Below are 16,633 nucleotides of genomic sequence, written 5' to 3'. Positions count from 1 at the left end.
TAACTATAGTGACGACGACCGCACGGAAAATACAGCTAGGCAACCGCGGCAACGGTAGCAACGGCAACGCGTTTCAGATTGGCCGCACAGTTGTGCTAAGCTTTCTTGATTTCTAGCGATTGTTACTCGTACGAGACTTAAAATGACATTTACCAAAAACTGACGAGACCTCTTATTCAGGAGCGCATTCACTATTCTCTTGGACTTTTCCACTCCCATTCTCTGTCCATGTTCTATGAAATCAAGAGTAGATTGTATCCACTGAAAACCTAAAATACCTGGACTTCTTGTACTCATGGTACTCAGTGTTTTCAGCCACCACTCGAGCTGTGAAGCGAAGTGAGCTGCTGAGAGAGAAGGCTAAAGCACAACAGCCAGATGGAATTTTTAAGCCTTTTTATTTCACAGCTATCTTTGATAGCCACGAGTGATTCTTGCCGGATCCGATGAGGTGGCACTTCCCGATGAAGCACAGTCAATGTGTGTGTGTGTACGTGTCTGGATTGTCCGGCACAGAAATGCCCCAGTTCGTCTGCTAGCGCCCCAACAAGGCCACTCGGCAAGGCCTTCAAATTTCAAACGGCACAATTGCGTATGGGCTGCGGCTTTCAAATTGCAATGTGTCCACCTTTTTCAGTATGACCAACAACCACTGTTCCACTTCGCACAGGTCACTGAACAGCTCACGAATGTTCGACACTGCCGCAGCCAGTCTGCCCAACAGCTCGCCAATGGCTAGCGGTCCAGTGTCTAGTGCCCAGTGGCTGAAGTGAGCGTCCAAAAGGCATGCCAGCCAGTCCATCACTTTTGTCAGTGGCATTTCCTCCAGGTCAGCCATAGAGTAGTTTTCGAGCAAACTGAGGAGGTAAATGATCAGGGCTGTGGTCTGTTCCACAGACAGGACATCGTGGAGGCACTGTGTCAGTGTTGTGCATGTGTGCGGGCAGCGCAGCACGTTGTGGAGTACAGACATCTCAGCAGAACCTGCGGGGGGTGCTGAACCTTTCCGGAACAGCCGGCCTAAAAGTGAAACCAGGTCTTTCTCTGGTACTGCGTCAGCAACCTGCAAATAATACATTTACAGATGGTTACAAAAAGCACACCACAGGTGAAGATTTATCGAACGCGTACTAAGCTCCTAGTTACTTCTGCGTAAAAAATTTTCAAACAGATTCTTAAATTCAACTACAAATTCGATACGTCTTCATGCATTTGGGCTCGCTTTGCAGAAATGGCACTTACAGTAAATCTAAACTGCATTGAGCCAGTTGCACAAAGCAGCATCCTGTAAATGAGGTTTTTTTTAATCGCATGACCAAAAGAACCTCAGTGATTGAGCAAACAGCAAGTGAAAAAGTGAAGTACAGTCAGGCTTATCACTGAAGCTTCGCATATAACGAAAGTGAAAGTGTACAGTAGCACAGTAGCTGCTTGTACCTTGAATAGTAGAGTCTAGATAATTCTGACTGCAAAAGGGCCAAAAATTTGTTAGAATTACACGACAGTGACAGGACCAAAGTGTCAGTTCAAATAAACCAGTGTAACTACAACTGGCTACTAAAATTATCACCTGGCAACATATTATGCCATAGTTACTACGTCACCTTTATGCGAGCTAGAACCTGAGCCATACATTTTGAACAGTAAGTCCCATCAGGGAATAGGAGTAGTGAGGCCTTCAGTACAGGATTACTATGTGAATGCAATTAGGAAAGGACGAAAACAAGTTTGCAACCACAAACTTGGCTTCTGCGCCTGCAACATACGTGCTTCTGGACAACTGAACAAAAAAATCATCACTCTGAATTTTGAAGCCTGAATCGAAACCAAGTGTAGTCGCACTCGTTGAGTTTTGCCACCAATACAGCAGTGGAAGTGACAGGGTGCGTTCTACCTTGAAGTGAAAAATGTAAAGCATGTTCTTTTGACAGGGTGTGTTCCTCCACCCTGAAGTAAAAAATGTACAGCATGTTCTTTTTTTTACACAACGCTTAGTGAACAGTATACAGTGTGGAGCCCTGCATGCGTTGTCTCAGCTTGAGCCCTCAGTGGTATGTTAGGAACAAGCTTAGCTACTTCACTCAGCATGCTCCGACCTGTGCTTGAAGACATTACAAACATTGCCATGTGTGCATCTAGCTGCAAAAATCCACCGATGGGCTAACTACTAAGAAAGCAACCGGAAACTCGATTTCGACTAGGATGTTATTAACCTGCGTTTGTTGCCTCACCCACTCCGCCCGCTTACGATTTCTGAACGCTACACCTATCATTTTTCTTTCCATAGCTAGCTGCGTTGTTCTTAACTTAAGCTGAACCCTCTTTGTTAGCCTCCATGTTTCCACCCCGTAGGTGAGAACCGGTAAGATACAGCTGTTGTATACTTTTCTCTTGAGAGATATTGGTAAACTGCCACTTATGATCTTAGAAAATGCCCTAAAGCACAGTTGTCAGCATGCTTTTCAAAAGTGCTGTGCTGTGGAACAAATAAAGTGAAATCTTGGCTAAGCTGTTCTATAAATGGTACAGTGCAACTGCCAAGGCAAACTGCACGCCTATGTACATTTGCTCTCATGCAAGCATTGTTTCCGGAGCCAAGTACACGCTTAAAAATGTTAACTTACTTTGTGCGATAGGGCAGTGGCGGGGCACTTTAGACATGCATGCTCATGGCTATACAGTTGCAAGTTCGGTTCATGGTAGTCTGTAGAGAGGTTATTACGAGCACAGCAAACAGAGCAGAAAGCAGATCACAGCATCAAGAAACAACCGTAAAGTGTCAACTCTCGACTTTTAAAGCATTCTGGAGGTGGCCTACTAAAAAAATTGTACCCTGAATACCCTTGGTCCAAATTGCCAAGAACTGTACTACAGCTGTAAGCTAGCGCTTAGTACGGTTACTTACAGTGCAGTGTTCCCAGAATGGCTGCGAATGTTTGAGACGTGAGTGAAGTAAAACAGAAGACCTCCTGGCAGTGTAACACACCGGAGTATGACAGTTAAGCAAAGAAGGGAAGGGGAATGAGGGGCTCGTTATAAATATGAGAGAAGCCAACAGCCACAGAAACCAAAGGACAAAGGGATTTTTTTTTACATTAATTTGTTTATTTTGTGGTGTTGATCAATTCAGAATATTACTAAATATGTCATCGCTTAAAGCTAAATGATTACAAAAGCAGAAGAAAAAACAACCACATGCCGCCGGTGGGATCCGAACCCACGACCTCCGAATTACGCGTCCGGTGCTCTACCTCTGAGCTACGGCGACGGCTGTCAAACCTTCTGCTTTCGGGGGTATTTATGTTTACAAATAACCTAACCTTGGGAGTGTTCATCTGCGCCATCCACGTTGTTAAGCGGCGGACGTAGAACGTCCTGAGTAACCGCAGGTGTGACGTAGAACGTCATCTAACGTCGAGAGTGGAAGCTGTGTGAGAACCCTCTTATGCTTCCTACGGCGTCAAGGCTGCCAGAACCGAGGCCCTCGCTAAGCAATTAAGCAAAGAAGGGAAGGGGAATGAGGGGCTCGTTATAAATATGAGAGAAGCCAACAGCCACAGAAACCAAAGGACACAGGGGATTTTTTTTACATTAATTTCAGTTGTGTTAGACAAGTGGGCATGAACAAACGCGTTCTGAAAACCTTTATAGACTTACATGCAGCACACCAAAGTGTAAGACTTAGAGCAGGGTTGTTTTTTTTAGCCTCGGGGAATCCCAAAGGTGTAGGGGAATCTCATGTGTCCTCATCTCCATCCCCAGCTTCCTAAATGTGCATGCAAAATGGAGCATGCAGACACATGGAGGCTCAAGAAATGTCCACATTAAATGACCAATGACTGATTCTAAAGTGAAACAATCTGTAATGAACGACCGCAGTGTGATTTGTCTGAAAATAAAGTGGCTAAAGGAAAGGTGCAGGTTGAGGCATGCACGGACTCAGGTGCTCAGGGAACCCCAAAAAAGCACTCCCAAGGAACTCCGTGGAACGCAGTTTGAGAACTGCCTTAGAGGGAGACGCCCACTCAAGCAGCCAAGCAGAACCATACCAGATAAGGAAATAGCATATTTGTCGCCACGGTGGCTCAGTGGTTGTGGTGCTCGGCTGTTGACCCGAAAGAGGCGGATTCGATTCCAGCCGCGTCAGTCGCATTTCAATGGAGGTGAAATGCTAGAGGCTTGTGTACTGTGTGATGTCAGTGCATGTTAAAGGGACACTGAGGAGAGCTCTATCAATATTTTTTTTATAGAAAAATCCGATAGTTCGGCATTTCGTGGCTTTGTTGCCACTTGGCCGGCAGCGAAAGATGCCTTTATTTATAAGAAATTTGGATTCGAAGTTGAAAAAGTTTTTCCCGCCGCTCTGATTCAAACTTGGTATTCTCCTATGACGACACAGGACTAAGTAACGTGAAACATGACGTGCACATGACATAACGCAGACTCAGTGATTTCTGGCAGCCAGCAGTGTGGCCCAGCAGCAGCCGAAAAGAAAGCTACCGCCGACCGCACGTTGAAGGCATCTATCGGCTATTGCGGCCGTCGCTTCGTTTGCGTTTGCACCGGCGTTACAATGGATCCCGTTCTCGAAGTCGTCAACGAAGTTCTCGCAAATAGACACCTTTAGCAAACCGTGTACCTTGTTACCGCTAGCGGAATACCGGGAGCCCGCATACCGCTGTGAGCATGCAGGCGCTGATTGGTCCTGGCGCTGCAGGAGCGCGCGTAGCTGTCGGGTACGTGGCGCCATCTGGCGACGTCAAGAAGATTTGCGCATGCATTTGCTGCGCCTCAGTGATTCGTGGCTTCCCGTGTCCTAGTGTTGCTAGAACTATTGGTTCTAGCAACATTGTTTTGTCCTATGACGTCATGAAGCTTGTACTTGCAATTTGGCCTGTGGCGGCGATACCTGTATTTTGGTTCTTGCTCTTTTCTACATTACAAGAGCTTTGTTGTCAGTATGAATGGCGTTTTTGTAATCAGGAGCTGGTATTCTGTCGATGCAAGCAACTTCAATTTCTCCTCAGTGTCCCTTTAAAGATCCCCAGGCAGTCGAAATGATCCGGAGCCCTCCACTACAGCATCCCTCATAGCACGAGTCGCTCTTAGATGCTAAACCCCATAAAAACCAAACCGCAATAGCATATTTAGCATTTGACTCGAACAGGACATTAATGCCAACTTTGTTAAGGTGCAGATTAGACCATTTCACTTTTGCCACGTCATTCTGGTGTTTCACTTGTGTCAAGTAGGATGGGTGCGTCCTTGTCGCATGCAGGAGGTATCGAGTTCGATCCCCAGTGTCACTGGGTGCCCACCGGTGATACAACGGATACGAGCTTTCCCCTTTTCTGGTGCTCGGATTAACTGAGGTGAAATGCTTGGAAAATGGGTCTCCAACTCCACCTTGTGCCATGGCACTCTCTGGCCAAAGCTGCCATTGCACAATTAAAAACCACCATCATTGACATGGGTGCGTCCTCACAGTGTTCAGAACGCACTGGCTTTTCTTCTAAGAAAGTCTTTCTTCTTTGCAACCAAGAGGGGGAGTGACGGCTGGGAGTTTCTTGGGCAAAGTAAAACTGTAGGCTTAAAAAATTATTATGGTGAAAACAGAACCGCTGCCTGACAGTCGGAGAAAGGAAAGCAGTTTGTGATAAGCAGTGCGATATTGGATGCTTTAAAGTATACCTGAACTGCGGATCTGTATCGCGAGAACGAAATTGCCCAAAGAATAACAGCCGCCGCGGTGGCTCAGTGGTTATGGTGCTCGGCTGCTGACCCGAAAGACGCCGGTTCGATCCCGGCCGCGGCGGTTGAATTTCTTTGGAGGAGAAATTCTAGAGGCCCGTGTACTGTGCGATGTCAGTGCACGTTAAAGAACCCCAGGTGGGCGAAATTTCTGGAGCCCTCCACTACGGCGTCTCTCATAGCCTTAGTCGCTTTGGGACGTTAAACCCCATAAATCAAACCAAACAATAAGATAAGTTTGGAAAGTATTTGGCTGCTACTATGAGATTATGAACAGAAGCTTATGTGCCTCAAAACGAAAGTATTGGAAACCTAGAGGCTACCACTGAGCCTTGGAATTGAATGTTGATGGCAAGAAAGACGATAGAGGCACCCCTGACAGAGTGCGAATACAAAAGGTCCCGCTAATGATATCCTAGTCGAAGTTTTGTGGAGGAAATAAGCTTGTGTGGGGCAGGTAATGCACCTTTGTGAACACCAACTCACCGACGCCAACGCCTCTGCCACATGCTCGGCTTCGCCGGCGCAGATTTGCGCCGCGACCGCTGACGCCGTGGGCAAGCTCCCTTCGACTCCGGCTCCGAGCCCGACTGCCTGGCACAGCGTTGAGCGGCCGAGCTTCACCGACGCGCACATCACGTTGTTGCTGCTAGCGCCGGTCACGAAACACGCCTCGGTCCGCACAAGGCCCCAGCGCTTTGCCGCCTGGGCTTCAAGCGTCCTTGAGGACTCCAGCGTTCCGAACCTGACGTTCCAGACGAGCATCCTGTCCCCGAGACCGACGAGGACTCGAGTGTCGTCGAACGCCGCCAACGTTGCCGACGAGGTCGCCGTCTTCGTGTCCCGGGCTGTGACCGGCAGCTTGCGACCGCCCAGCGACCCGTCTTCATCTAGGCTGAGCAAATTTCCGTTGAAGAGGCAAACAGAATGTGTGCCGCTTTTTGAGACAGAAGTCTCGGAAACTAGCGTGCTCCCAGTGGCTCCAATGTGAAACACACGACAACGATGTGCAGATTCCTTTTTCGTAGCCGCGACGGACAGTACCACTGTCGTCGATGCATCGCGATTTGATGTGGCTGCTTCGACACTGACCAGTTCTTCCTCTTCCTCGCAGACTCTCTTCGTCTCGCCCTTCTCTGAAGCCTGCAGTTCCGTTAACGTCGCGCAGACACCGCTGTTTAGAACGATCAGTGGTTCGTTACCGTACCGATGCAGAACCGCAAACACGCGGTTGGGAAGGGCGATTTTTTCACGTGCCGTTGTGCCCGCCGCCTCATTACCATCCTGCTGCGGCAGTATCAGCAAACTGCTCTTGCTCGCCGCCACGTACTTGGACCTGAGCGCGTCGTACACGACGGGGCACGTGAACGGTTCGGCGTGCGATGTGTTCCATGTCCTCAGCTTGAACGGTCTTCCTTCGAGCTCCAAGAGAGATGCGGACAGCTGCCCGTGCGTTACCACCACGGACGTGTCCGTCGGTCCTGGCTGCACGCAGAAAGTGCGAAAGGCGTCCGCTTCGTTGGTCACCGTGGTCAAAGGAAAGGGCTCCCCGATCGAAGTCATTTTGCTCGTCGGGGACGCGTGCTAAAAATTAAAAACGACGCGAGATTTGTCTTCACGGAATAACCGCAACGTGCCGGCCTGCCATGCGGACGGCCGCCAAGCGAGCAGCCATTTTGAATCTTTTGTTGCCAACTTTGGTACTTCTGCCGTACTTGGAGAAAAAAAAAAAAACGTTGTCGGCGTCCGATGATTGATGACAAAGGCATGATGAAAAATTCTACTCAGACAATGTCTTGCTGGATACAAAGAGTTTCTTACTACTACCTAGAGGGAAAGCTGGCGGCGCTGCACTTCAGCCAACATGGACGCTCAAAGCATCATGGGGCGGTGAGCTACTTGTTGCGGCACAGTCGTAGTTTTTCGGGAACACAGAGTGGCAGTACTAAGGCGTTTCATTCCGAAAACGTAGTTCGTGTGTGCGCAGACGACTTTCGCGCGAACGCAGTGTGCAAAAGCCATAGTAGTGAGGACGCGACGACACACGACGCCAATAAAAGGTTTTACTCTTCCGAAATGCCATTAAAAAACCTCTTAAAGTATCTAAACAACAACATTTTTTCTGAAAACATATTTAATTTTAAAAGTGCGCCTGTTAATTACGAAATATTAGTTTTTTTAGTGTTCATCACTTGGCCAATAGGAAAGCTAGTCATGTCTTATTTTAGGCAAACTTTGCACTTAAATGCTTTTCTGCTCGTTTGTTGAAATCATTAGACAAGATATTGAATGTTAGGACGTTTGTAGCTATCAAACAGCTTTATTTTTTATTATTTTTTGGCCAAAAGTTACAGTTCCGCAACAAGTAGCTCACCGCCCCATGATGCTTTGAGCGCCCATGGTGGCTGAGGTGGTCACGTGGGGTCTCCATGCAAACTCCCATAGACGGCTTGCCAGCTTTCCCTCTAGGTAATAGTAAGAAACTCTATGGCTGGATATTGTTGATCTTAAAAGAAGTAAAGCTTGCAGAATGGCTCTCTCTTGCCTTTCTTAAAGAACCAAAAAAAAATGACAAGACTAATTTAAATAAATTCAAATGTGTTTCAAATGAACCTTTTATGCTACAAAGTTGAAATTATTTTAGAACAATAATTTTTTAGGAAAAGTATTTTAATACAATAATGAGTTTGTAGAACCGTTAACCTGAGACCACGTGACACTTTTGGCGGTTTTGGCGCGATCTCCGCTGGATGTGGCGCAGTTTGTTGCGTTTGGCGGGTTACCCGTTTGATGCTGTGTTGTGTCTTGTTCCCTGGCATTTACCGTTACCGCACTGAGTTTGTTCCGCGAAGACATGTCGCAGAAGAAGATATCGTAAGTAGGAGTTCGCCTCTGCCAGCTTGGGCAGGGCGCCCTTCTCGATGATCGTCCGTTCTCCCTTTCGGAGATGGGCGCGCCGAGAGCGCTGTGGATGTGCTGCTGGCGAGTTGGCCGGCGCTTCGTCTTCGCTTGCGGCGCGCCGAGAACTAACTGTTGCGATCGGTGTCGGCTGGCCGGGGCCGTTTCCCTCCGCAGATCGTTCTTCACGAGCGTAGCGCCGGCGTCGAGCTCCAAGGAGAAGAAACAAGCCCCCGCATCGGCGACTCCCGAGAAAGATGTCAACGGGTGAGCATTCGAACTGGTCACTTTTCGCGTCGTAGGATTAACAAAGTTAGTTTCATGTTCCACATAGGTGTGGCTTAAGTTTGGGCACTGAAAGCTAGACGACGGGTCACCAGGATCATGTTTGTTTCTAGTCGATATAAACTCGAATCACGAACTTCCAGTACCGTTACAGTGAACTGCCTTACGAAGAACGAACGTGATCAACCCTAGCTGAGAAATGACGAACGTCTGAACTTCAATCTGGACATGTCGTTAGTATTGATGAATTAAGAAATGGAAGCTTGTGAAGTTGGTTAGCTAGTACTGGAACTGAAGTTGTTTACATAGGGAATCTGACGGGCATTGTTGTCTCATTTTACTCGTAACATGTTAAAGATGCAGTGGATCCTTTTGCGACTCCCGTCTCTACAATAGATTCTGTTGAGACACGCTTACTTGCAAAGCTTTCGTTGCATCTAATCTCTGTGTACCTGAAACGACTGGTTCTTGGGTCCTTGGGGCCTAGGGTATTTCTACAACCGTCTTAGCTCGCATTTTAGACAACACTAGTGCATGAATTGAATTGAATTATGCTGCTCCATTCACTTGTTTGTCTCGAGATAAATGTGGGAGTCCAGCCCTTCATCATATTGTCATGGCACAACATATGTAAACTAATAAAATTAGCTGATGTTATATTTCTTTGATGGTTCTGGTTATATAAAGGTTAAGTGCCTTACGTGTTCTCAGTTAAATGTGCAGCCTGTCCCTCTGTTGTAACACACACACACTGCCGTGATTTGCTCTTCAGTCAGCATTCGAAGTGGTCAGTCAGCTGAAGTGGTCCCCATTGCATTCAGGTCTGAGATGTAGTACTGCATTAGACGGTGCTTATGCTTTGTGGCAAACTAAGAATGCTTTTCTGCCATGATGATGGCAGTTATTAAATAGCAGAATTTAAGTTCGAGCTGGCTGATTGTTCATGACGAATATCCAGAGAGGCAGCACAAACGGTTGGACTGTTCGGCAGGTCGGTGCTTGGCAAGGCTATCTTCTTCCTGTGGTGATGTCTTAGTTTTCTCTAAATTTACCAAACCAATCATTGCAGGTTCTGCTGTATCTGGCCGACAAGTGTTTTTATTTTTCACGTACCTTTTGGGCATAAAAGTGGGCTTGGCATCTGAAATAAAATGACGGTAGTAACAGCACCTGTTTGTCTAAAGCGTTCTTTTCTGTTGTATTTCTTTTGACTGCTTTTCTGGATATTCGTTTTCATGTTCTCACTGACTTGAGCTCTGGGGAACCCCAACGGCTTTCAAAAAGGGCTCAAGAACCTCATGTGACTTGAGTTGCGTCCTTCTCCGCCAAATATGGGTACAAAAAATGGAGCATGCAGGTACAGGCCCCTAGAACAAATGCCCAAAGTCGACTATTAATGACTAGCTGTTAGTGAAACTTTGTTAAGAACAATTACAATGATTAGACCAAAAATTTAATTGGGCAGTGGCTAGAAGGAGATTTAATTTTGGTGCCTAGAGTATCCAACGGGTAGAGGAACTGAAAGGTTCCATGAACTGGAATTGAGAATGCCCGGTTTAGGTAGCAAGTGACAGTTCAGTATCGGGTGCTAATATCGGTGGTTTTCACGTGCAGGCTATCGTCTCCTGTCAAGGCACCACAGAGGAGGCGGGTTCGCATGTTGGTCGACAGTGATGAAGAGGAGGCACCGGACCCGAGTAAAAAAGAGTCCCAAACAGACAAGACCCAAGACAAAGAGCCGGACGAAAGGAAATCGGAATCGAACGCAGTCAATGATCAACCTGGTCCCTCAACGAGCAAGTCCTCATCTTCACCTCCCGTGAAATCGGATGAATGTGTCAAGGAGAAAGCTGTCGTCAAGCGGAGAACAGGTACTGTGCCCACCTTAGTGACAACATTTTAGCTTACTGTGTTCCCTTTAAAGGGAAACTGCATAGGTTTTAGAAATCAACGAGCTTGAGAGGGTTGAATGTGTGAAACTTGCAGGTAATGCATGCAAACTCTTTTTGGGCTAGCACTTGAAGTAGTGAAGTAATCGCCGATTAAAATCCGGACGCCCTTCAAGCTTCTCCGCAGCGCACAACGCCAAGTGGGGGGCGCATGATGACGTCATCGAAGGTATCGGTACATTTCCAACGCACAAATGCCTGCTTTGAAGGGAAAAAAAACAACGCCACCGAAGGTAAACCCTGCCGAGAGTTGTTTGGCAGCGTCTAACGAGTCAGGGCAGGGTGTGGCTGGCGACAGCGGTAATTTGAATTCATACCTTCCGTGACGTCATGCTGAATTTCTCTGCACTCCTCCGGTGCATTGAGGAGAAGCGCAAAATTCAATTGTCGATTACGTCACTATTTGAAACGCTAGTGCAAAACCACTTGGCATGCTTTACCTACAGCCTACATAGATTTGAATCCTTGAATATCGCGAAATTCTGAAAAAAGTGCTGCAGCTGCCCTTTAAGCAACACTGAGAACAAATTCAAATTGGTCTCTATTAACAGACTACCAAGTGCGAACAACAGAATATACTTTCATCAATAAATGGAGCATTTGTGAGCTAAGAGAAAGGTCAAAAAATGAAATGCTGATGTTGCTGTCGCCAGTTGCTTTCACAAAAGCAAACTGTGTTGACGTCAGTGCACTTTCTTCTTGTGCACTAAACTTTTAGGCATGAAAAAGAATGTTCCATTTTCAGATAGAGTTTTCTCAGCAATGAATGCATCTTTAGCTGCCAAACAAGTATCAATGTAGATATAAAGAACCTTTGAATCAGTTTTTGCCTGCAACAAACGTTGAATCTAGTTGCCCTCGGTATTCACTCGAAAGCTCCTTGAATCGGTTCTTACAATCTGTAGCAGTCTCCTTCGTGTAAGTCTTGATTTGTCGCCATCCTTCGCAAAAACTAAGCCTCACCCATGGCACTTCTAAGCTCTGTAGAGGTTAAAGAAAGAGTTCCCAAGAACCTGGAGAAACCTAGTGTGCTGCTCAGTACAGGAGCAAACTCAGTCTCCTGCGTGCTACCGTTCACTTTTTTTCTTTGCAGCCCGCAAAACGGCCAAGCGCAGTCCGGAGCAGCCACGACTGTCATTGGAGTCTAGCAACAAACGGCCAAAGACTGAGCCAGCATCCGAAGAAGAGCCGTTGCCAAAGGAAGAACAGTCTTCAAAAGAAACGTCATCATCATCCTCGGCGCAGGGTGAGTTGAGGGGATACTGAGGAGAGCACTATTAATATTTTTTTTTATAGTAAAATCCGATAGTTCGGCATGTCATGGCTTTGTTGCCACTTGGCCGGCAGCGAAAGATGCATTTATTTCTAAGAAATTTGGAATCGAAGTTGAAAAAGTTTTTCCCGCCGCTCTGATTCAAACTTGGGATTCTCCTATGACGACACAGGACTAAGAGACGTGAAACATGACGTGCGCATGACGTACCGCAGACTCCGTGATTTCTGGCGGCCAGCAGTGCGGCCTAGCAGCAGCCGAAAAGAAAGCTACCGCCGGCCGCACGTTGAAGGCATCTATCCGCTATTGCGGCCGTTGCTACAGTCGCTTCGAATACGTTTGCACTGGCGTTTTGCCAGCGTTACGATGGATCTCGTTCTCGAAGTCGTCAACGAAGTTCTCACAAATAGACACCTTTAGCATACCGTGTACCTTGTTACCGCTAGCGGAATACCGGGAGCCCGCCTACCGCCGGAAAACAGGCGCTGATTGGTCCTGATGCTTCAGGCGCGCGCGTAGCTGCCGGGCACGTGGCGCCATCTGGCGACGTCAAGGAGATTTGCGCATGCATTGGCTGCGCCTCAGTGATTTGTGGCTTCTCGGGTCCTAGAGTTGCTAGAACCATTGGTTCTAGCAACACTGCTTTGTCCTATGATCTCATCACGCTTGTACTTGCGAGTTTGGCCTGTGGCGGCGATACCTGTATTTTGGTTCTTGCTCTTTTCTACGCTACAAGAGCTTTGTTGTCAGTATGAGTGGCGTTTTTGTAATCAGGAGCTGGTATTCTGTCGATACAAGCCAACTTCAATTTCTCCTCAGTGTCCCTTTAAGGGGTATTTGAAGAGTGATGAGCTTTGCTGGAAAAGGTATATGCGACATTCGCCACTCTCTTCCTGCAGAAGATAAGCCGGTGAAGTCTGAACCTGACGAGGAAGAGGAAATGGAAACTGAATCTCCATCTGAAACAGGCAAGTGCTGAACACTGCATTCGTGGAATCGCGGTGTAACAGACATTAGACTGATTTCACCATGCTATTAAGGCATGTGGACTGCATCGGGGAACTCAGTGGATTCTGTGCAATGGAAAAATGTAGCTAGGGTAGCAGAGTCACATAGGGAAGAGATAGGGGAAATATGATATATATATATATACATATAGTAGTATAGTAGTAGCAGGTCTCATCATTCAATGGGCCAGGAAGACTTGTAGAATGAAGGGGCCACAACTTTCCGATTTTCTTTGTTTATTACCAGCAGTGTTTCGGACGGAGGACTGTCCTTCATCAGGGGACCCCTTCATTCTATATACCGGCTGTCCCAGCTAAATGTAACCAAACTTTTAAAAAAGGCGAAGTGTCCTAGTCCAGTGAAACCAACTCAGGGTTGTTCATAGTCGCGTGGCCTAGTCTTTAGTATTTTTTCTGCTCTTCAAAGTTAATTAATTAGTTAAGTTTAATTAGCTAACTTTTTAATTATTGACCTCAGGAAGAAAGTGTCAATGCAAAAGTTTTAGATCACCTCGAAAAACCGCTAGTAAGGCTGTTTCCGTCAAGTTAGGACTTACGGAGCTTCATTTATTGGCCTTAAAAGAAAGTTGTCACGTGACCAGCTGCTCGCTCACTCCTCTGCCCCAATGTGCATCCAAAGTCTCATCGAGGAGAGGACTTCAGACAAAACGGATTTTATTCTTTAAGGCGCGTCTTGGGACGTTGAAGTGGCACAGTTGTCATGTGGAAGCTTTTTCTTATTGTGCGGGTTATGGTTAAAGGCCGGTAAAAAAACTACTTTGCATAAATATTACTTTGCTGCAAATGTCTCAGTAAGCTGTTTCTCAAAGCGATCTACAACTTTTCCATTGATACTTTGTTCTTCAAGTGAATAATTAAAAAGTTAGTTAATTAAGCTTAACTAATTAGTCCACCTTGAAGAACGAAAAAAATACTGCAGACTAGGTCACGCGACTCTAAACAACCCTCATTTGGTTTCAGACGGCTAGGACACCCCGTGTTTTTTAAAAGCTTGGTTACATTCAGCTGGGACACCTGGTATATATAGGGATAACCGGAGATTGGGCAGTAACCTTTTAAGACTTTATTGTGAGTGAGCAGAACCGTACTGGTGATAAAAATTTCTGTGGGCGGCTGTGATGTTAATAGTCTTCGCTGCAATATCAGAATGTCCGCATGCAGTCAAACTTTGGAATGGGTGCCACAGTTAGTTGTGGTTCAATGGACTTATTGTTTAAGACCTACCACTTTTGGAAAGTGCAGTGGCTTATTTTAGCACCTGTGTTCGGTGTTCACGTGTGAATACGAGGGAAAAACTCTGGAATCTTGTGACTTGGCAAAGAAAGCTTTTTATACGGTGACTATTATTCAACATATGTTATGAACCATGGTCACTGACACCGGTGATGTGGGGAATCTTTTGCTGGAATCTGCCTACAAAGCCTTCAAGAAGTGTGAATGAATTTTATTTCTTTTAGTTTTTATCTGTGCATTTTTTCTTTAATGCAGATGATAAAAAACCCGAGCTTAAGTCGGAGAAAGAAGAACCGAGTGAAGAAAAAGTGAATCGGAAGGCCTCGCCTCCGAAGAAGAAAGACTCGCCTCCGAAGAAGAAAGAATCGAAAGACAAGAAGTCACCCCCAAAGACGAAAGCATCTACTCCGAAAGATGAAAAGCCCAAAGAAAAGGCACCAGCTGATACTGGGAAAAAGCTTCAAAACTTGTGAGTTTTGGAATTGGGAGTTCGCACAGGGTGACCGTTGGTTTGGTTTGGTTTATGGGGTTTAACGTCCCAAAGCAACTCAGGCTACGAGGGACGCCATAGTGGAGGGCTCCGGAAATTTCGACCACCTGGGGGTCTTTAACGTGCACTGACATCGCACAGTACACGGGCCTCTAGAATTTCTCCCCCAAAGAAATTCAACCGCCGCGGCCGGGATCGAACCCGCGTCTTTCGAGTCAGCAGCCGAGCACCATAACCACTGAGCCACCGCGGCGGCCTTTTTTTGGTTGAGCAGCTAAGCATTACATGATGTTGGTGACAGCGCTGTTTCAGCTACACTAAGAAGTGATGTTCACATGCTGTGTGCGAAATTCAGTGGCAGAAAGTTAAAAACTGGGAAGGTACCATACTATTTGAAATAATGTCATTATGATTGGTTTATGGGCGGTTGTGGTCAAAGGCATCATTAACATGAGGGGACATTTGCTTTTATTGAAATCTACTTATAAGGTTGTCTATAAAATAATGTCCTCTTCAGTAAAAACACGTTAATTCAACCCCTATTAATTTGGTAATCCGGATAATTGGAACTTCCAGCTCGGTCCCAGCCAGCACCCTTTAAGTGTATGGTGTTGTACGTTTGCCAATTCAGACATTACGGGCCTCACTCTGGTTAATCCGAACTGCGTCCAGTCATGATCGGCGCAGCAAGGGATCGTTGAAATAGCCCTACTCAAAACGTGAATTCCATGCCGCAGAGTCGTTCCGTCTCACACACCTGCAACGTGCAATGGAAGACGTGATGACAAACAAACGATCCCGTCTGCGAGAACAGTTCGAGCGCTTAGTTTCAGTTTCACTTTTCTGAGCTTCGCACCAGCTTGCAGCGGCCGGCCAGCTGACGTTTCAGACCCTTGTTGGTGTTGGCATTGCTGGTATTTTATTCAAAAAGAGGGTATGCAAATTACTTTAAAAAAAAAAGATTCTGCGAACACTTCCTGAAAAACTCTGCAAAGGTCATAACTAGGGCCCGGAAATTTAGGCACTAAAAACCCCCGAAATAGGCAGGCATCTAGGCTCTAAAAAATACTGAAGTAGGCGCTGTAAAAGAGAAATAGGCCCTTTGAATAGCACTCTTTATTCATAAGTACAAGATTTGCCAGTCAAGCACGGAGCGTACGCAGTCCTGAACTGAAGCAATAAAGCGCATTCTCAGGTTTTCGAGCATGAAGCTCCTTCGGTTTTTGCTAAGCATAGCTTTGTACTTTAAAAGGCTTCTTTTGACATCACATGAAGTTTGTGGCGCGAACCTAAAACATGAGTTGATAAAGGCTTAGGCCTTCAGGTGATGTGGCCGTATCGTCTCCGCGTAGAAAGACTCTGATTTGGGAAATTGTTTCTAGGCATCTTTTTTTTCTACCAATTGTTGCATCTTCGTAGAAGCAGTAGATACCTTTCCTTCCAGCCCCTGAAGTGCTGCTGGTACTGCTGCGACTGCCTTCAACGATTCATCTGTTGAGAGTCCAGCCTTTTCCAACTTTGTCATCCTTTCCTTCAATGTTGAGAAGATTGCACTAATGTATGTCAGGTCTCTTTCCAAGCTCGCCTCTTGCTACATTTTGAGATAAACATACGTTCAAGTTACAATTAGAGAAAAACGTTTGGCGAGACCCGCGCCTTTTGTGCGTGCGTTGGCGCGCGCCTTTCACCACACTCAGACAGATGTCCAAGAATGAAAAAAAACTGT

At 46.4% G+C, this 16,633-nt stretch overlaps 2 protein-coding genes across 2 annotated transcripts in view; one reads left to right on the top strand and one right to left on the bottom strand.

The window, feature by feature from the left end:
- Positions 1-381: 381 nt before the first annotated feature.
- Positions 382-7,545, bottom strand: LOC149348795 (uncharacterized). Its single transcript, XM_089588334.1, has 2 exons — positions 6,238-7,545; positions 382-1,063 (listed from the first exon to the last, which is right to left on the bottom strand). The coding sequence occupies exons 1-2, from the start codon at positions 7,312-7,314 to the stop codon at positions 569-571; spliced, it is 1,572 nt and encodes a 523-aa protein (XP_089444460.1). The 5' UTR covers positions 7,315-7,545; the 3' UTR covers positions 382-568.
- Positions 7,546-8,477: 932 nt separating this feature from the next.
- Positions 8,478-16,633, top strand: part of DNAlig1 (DNA ligase 1) — a 48,775-nt gene continuing 40,619 nt past the window's right edge. The window contains exons 1-6 of the mRNA XM_089588333.1: positions 8,478-8,625; positions 8,827-8,916; positions 10,549-10,805; positions 11,977-12,129; positions 13,056-13,124; positions 14,673-14,886. Coding sequence (XP_089444459.1) covers positions 8,606-8,625; positions 8,827-8,916; positions 10,549-10,805; positions 11,977-12,129; positions 13,056-13,124; positions 14,673-14,886 — 803 coding nt within the window. The 5' untranslated portion in view covers positions 8,478-8,605. The remainder of the gene's footprint in view (positions 8,626-8,826; positions 8,917-10,548; positions 10,806-11,976; positions 12,130-13,055; positions 13,125-14,672; positions 14,887-16,633) is intronic.

Source organism: Amblyomma mixtum, chromosome 4, assembly GCF_055824585.1.
Source record: "Amblyomma mixtum isolate Tamu chromosome 4, ASM5582458v1, whole genome shotgun sequence".
Lineage (NCBI taxonomy): Eukaryota > Metazoa > Arthropoda > Arachnida > Ixodida > Ixodidae > Amblyomma > Amblyomma mixtum.
This window is presented reverse-complemented; position numbering and strand designations above follow the sequence as displayed.

Bases quoted from the DNA above. Each gene is read 5' to 3' on its own strand.
- LOC149348795 (XM_089588334.1), bottom strand. From the start codon at position 7,314: ATGACTTCGATCGGGGAGCCCTTTCCTTTGACCACGGTGACCAACGAA. The intron at 1,064-6,237 runs GTGAGTTGGTGT...TATTATTTGCAG, and splicing joins TGGCAGAGGCGTTGGCGTCG to GTTGCTGACGCAGTACCAGA.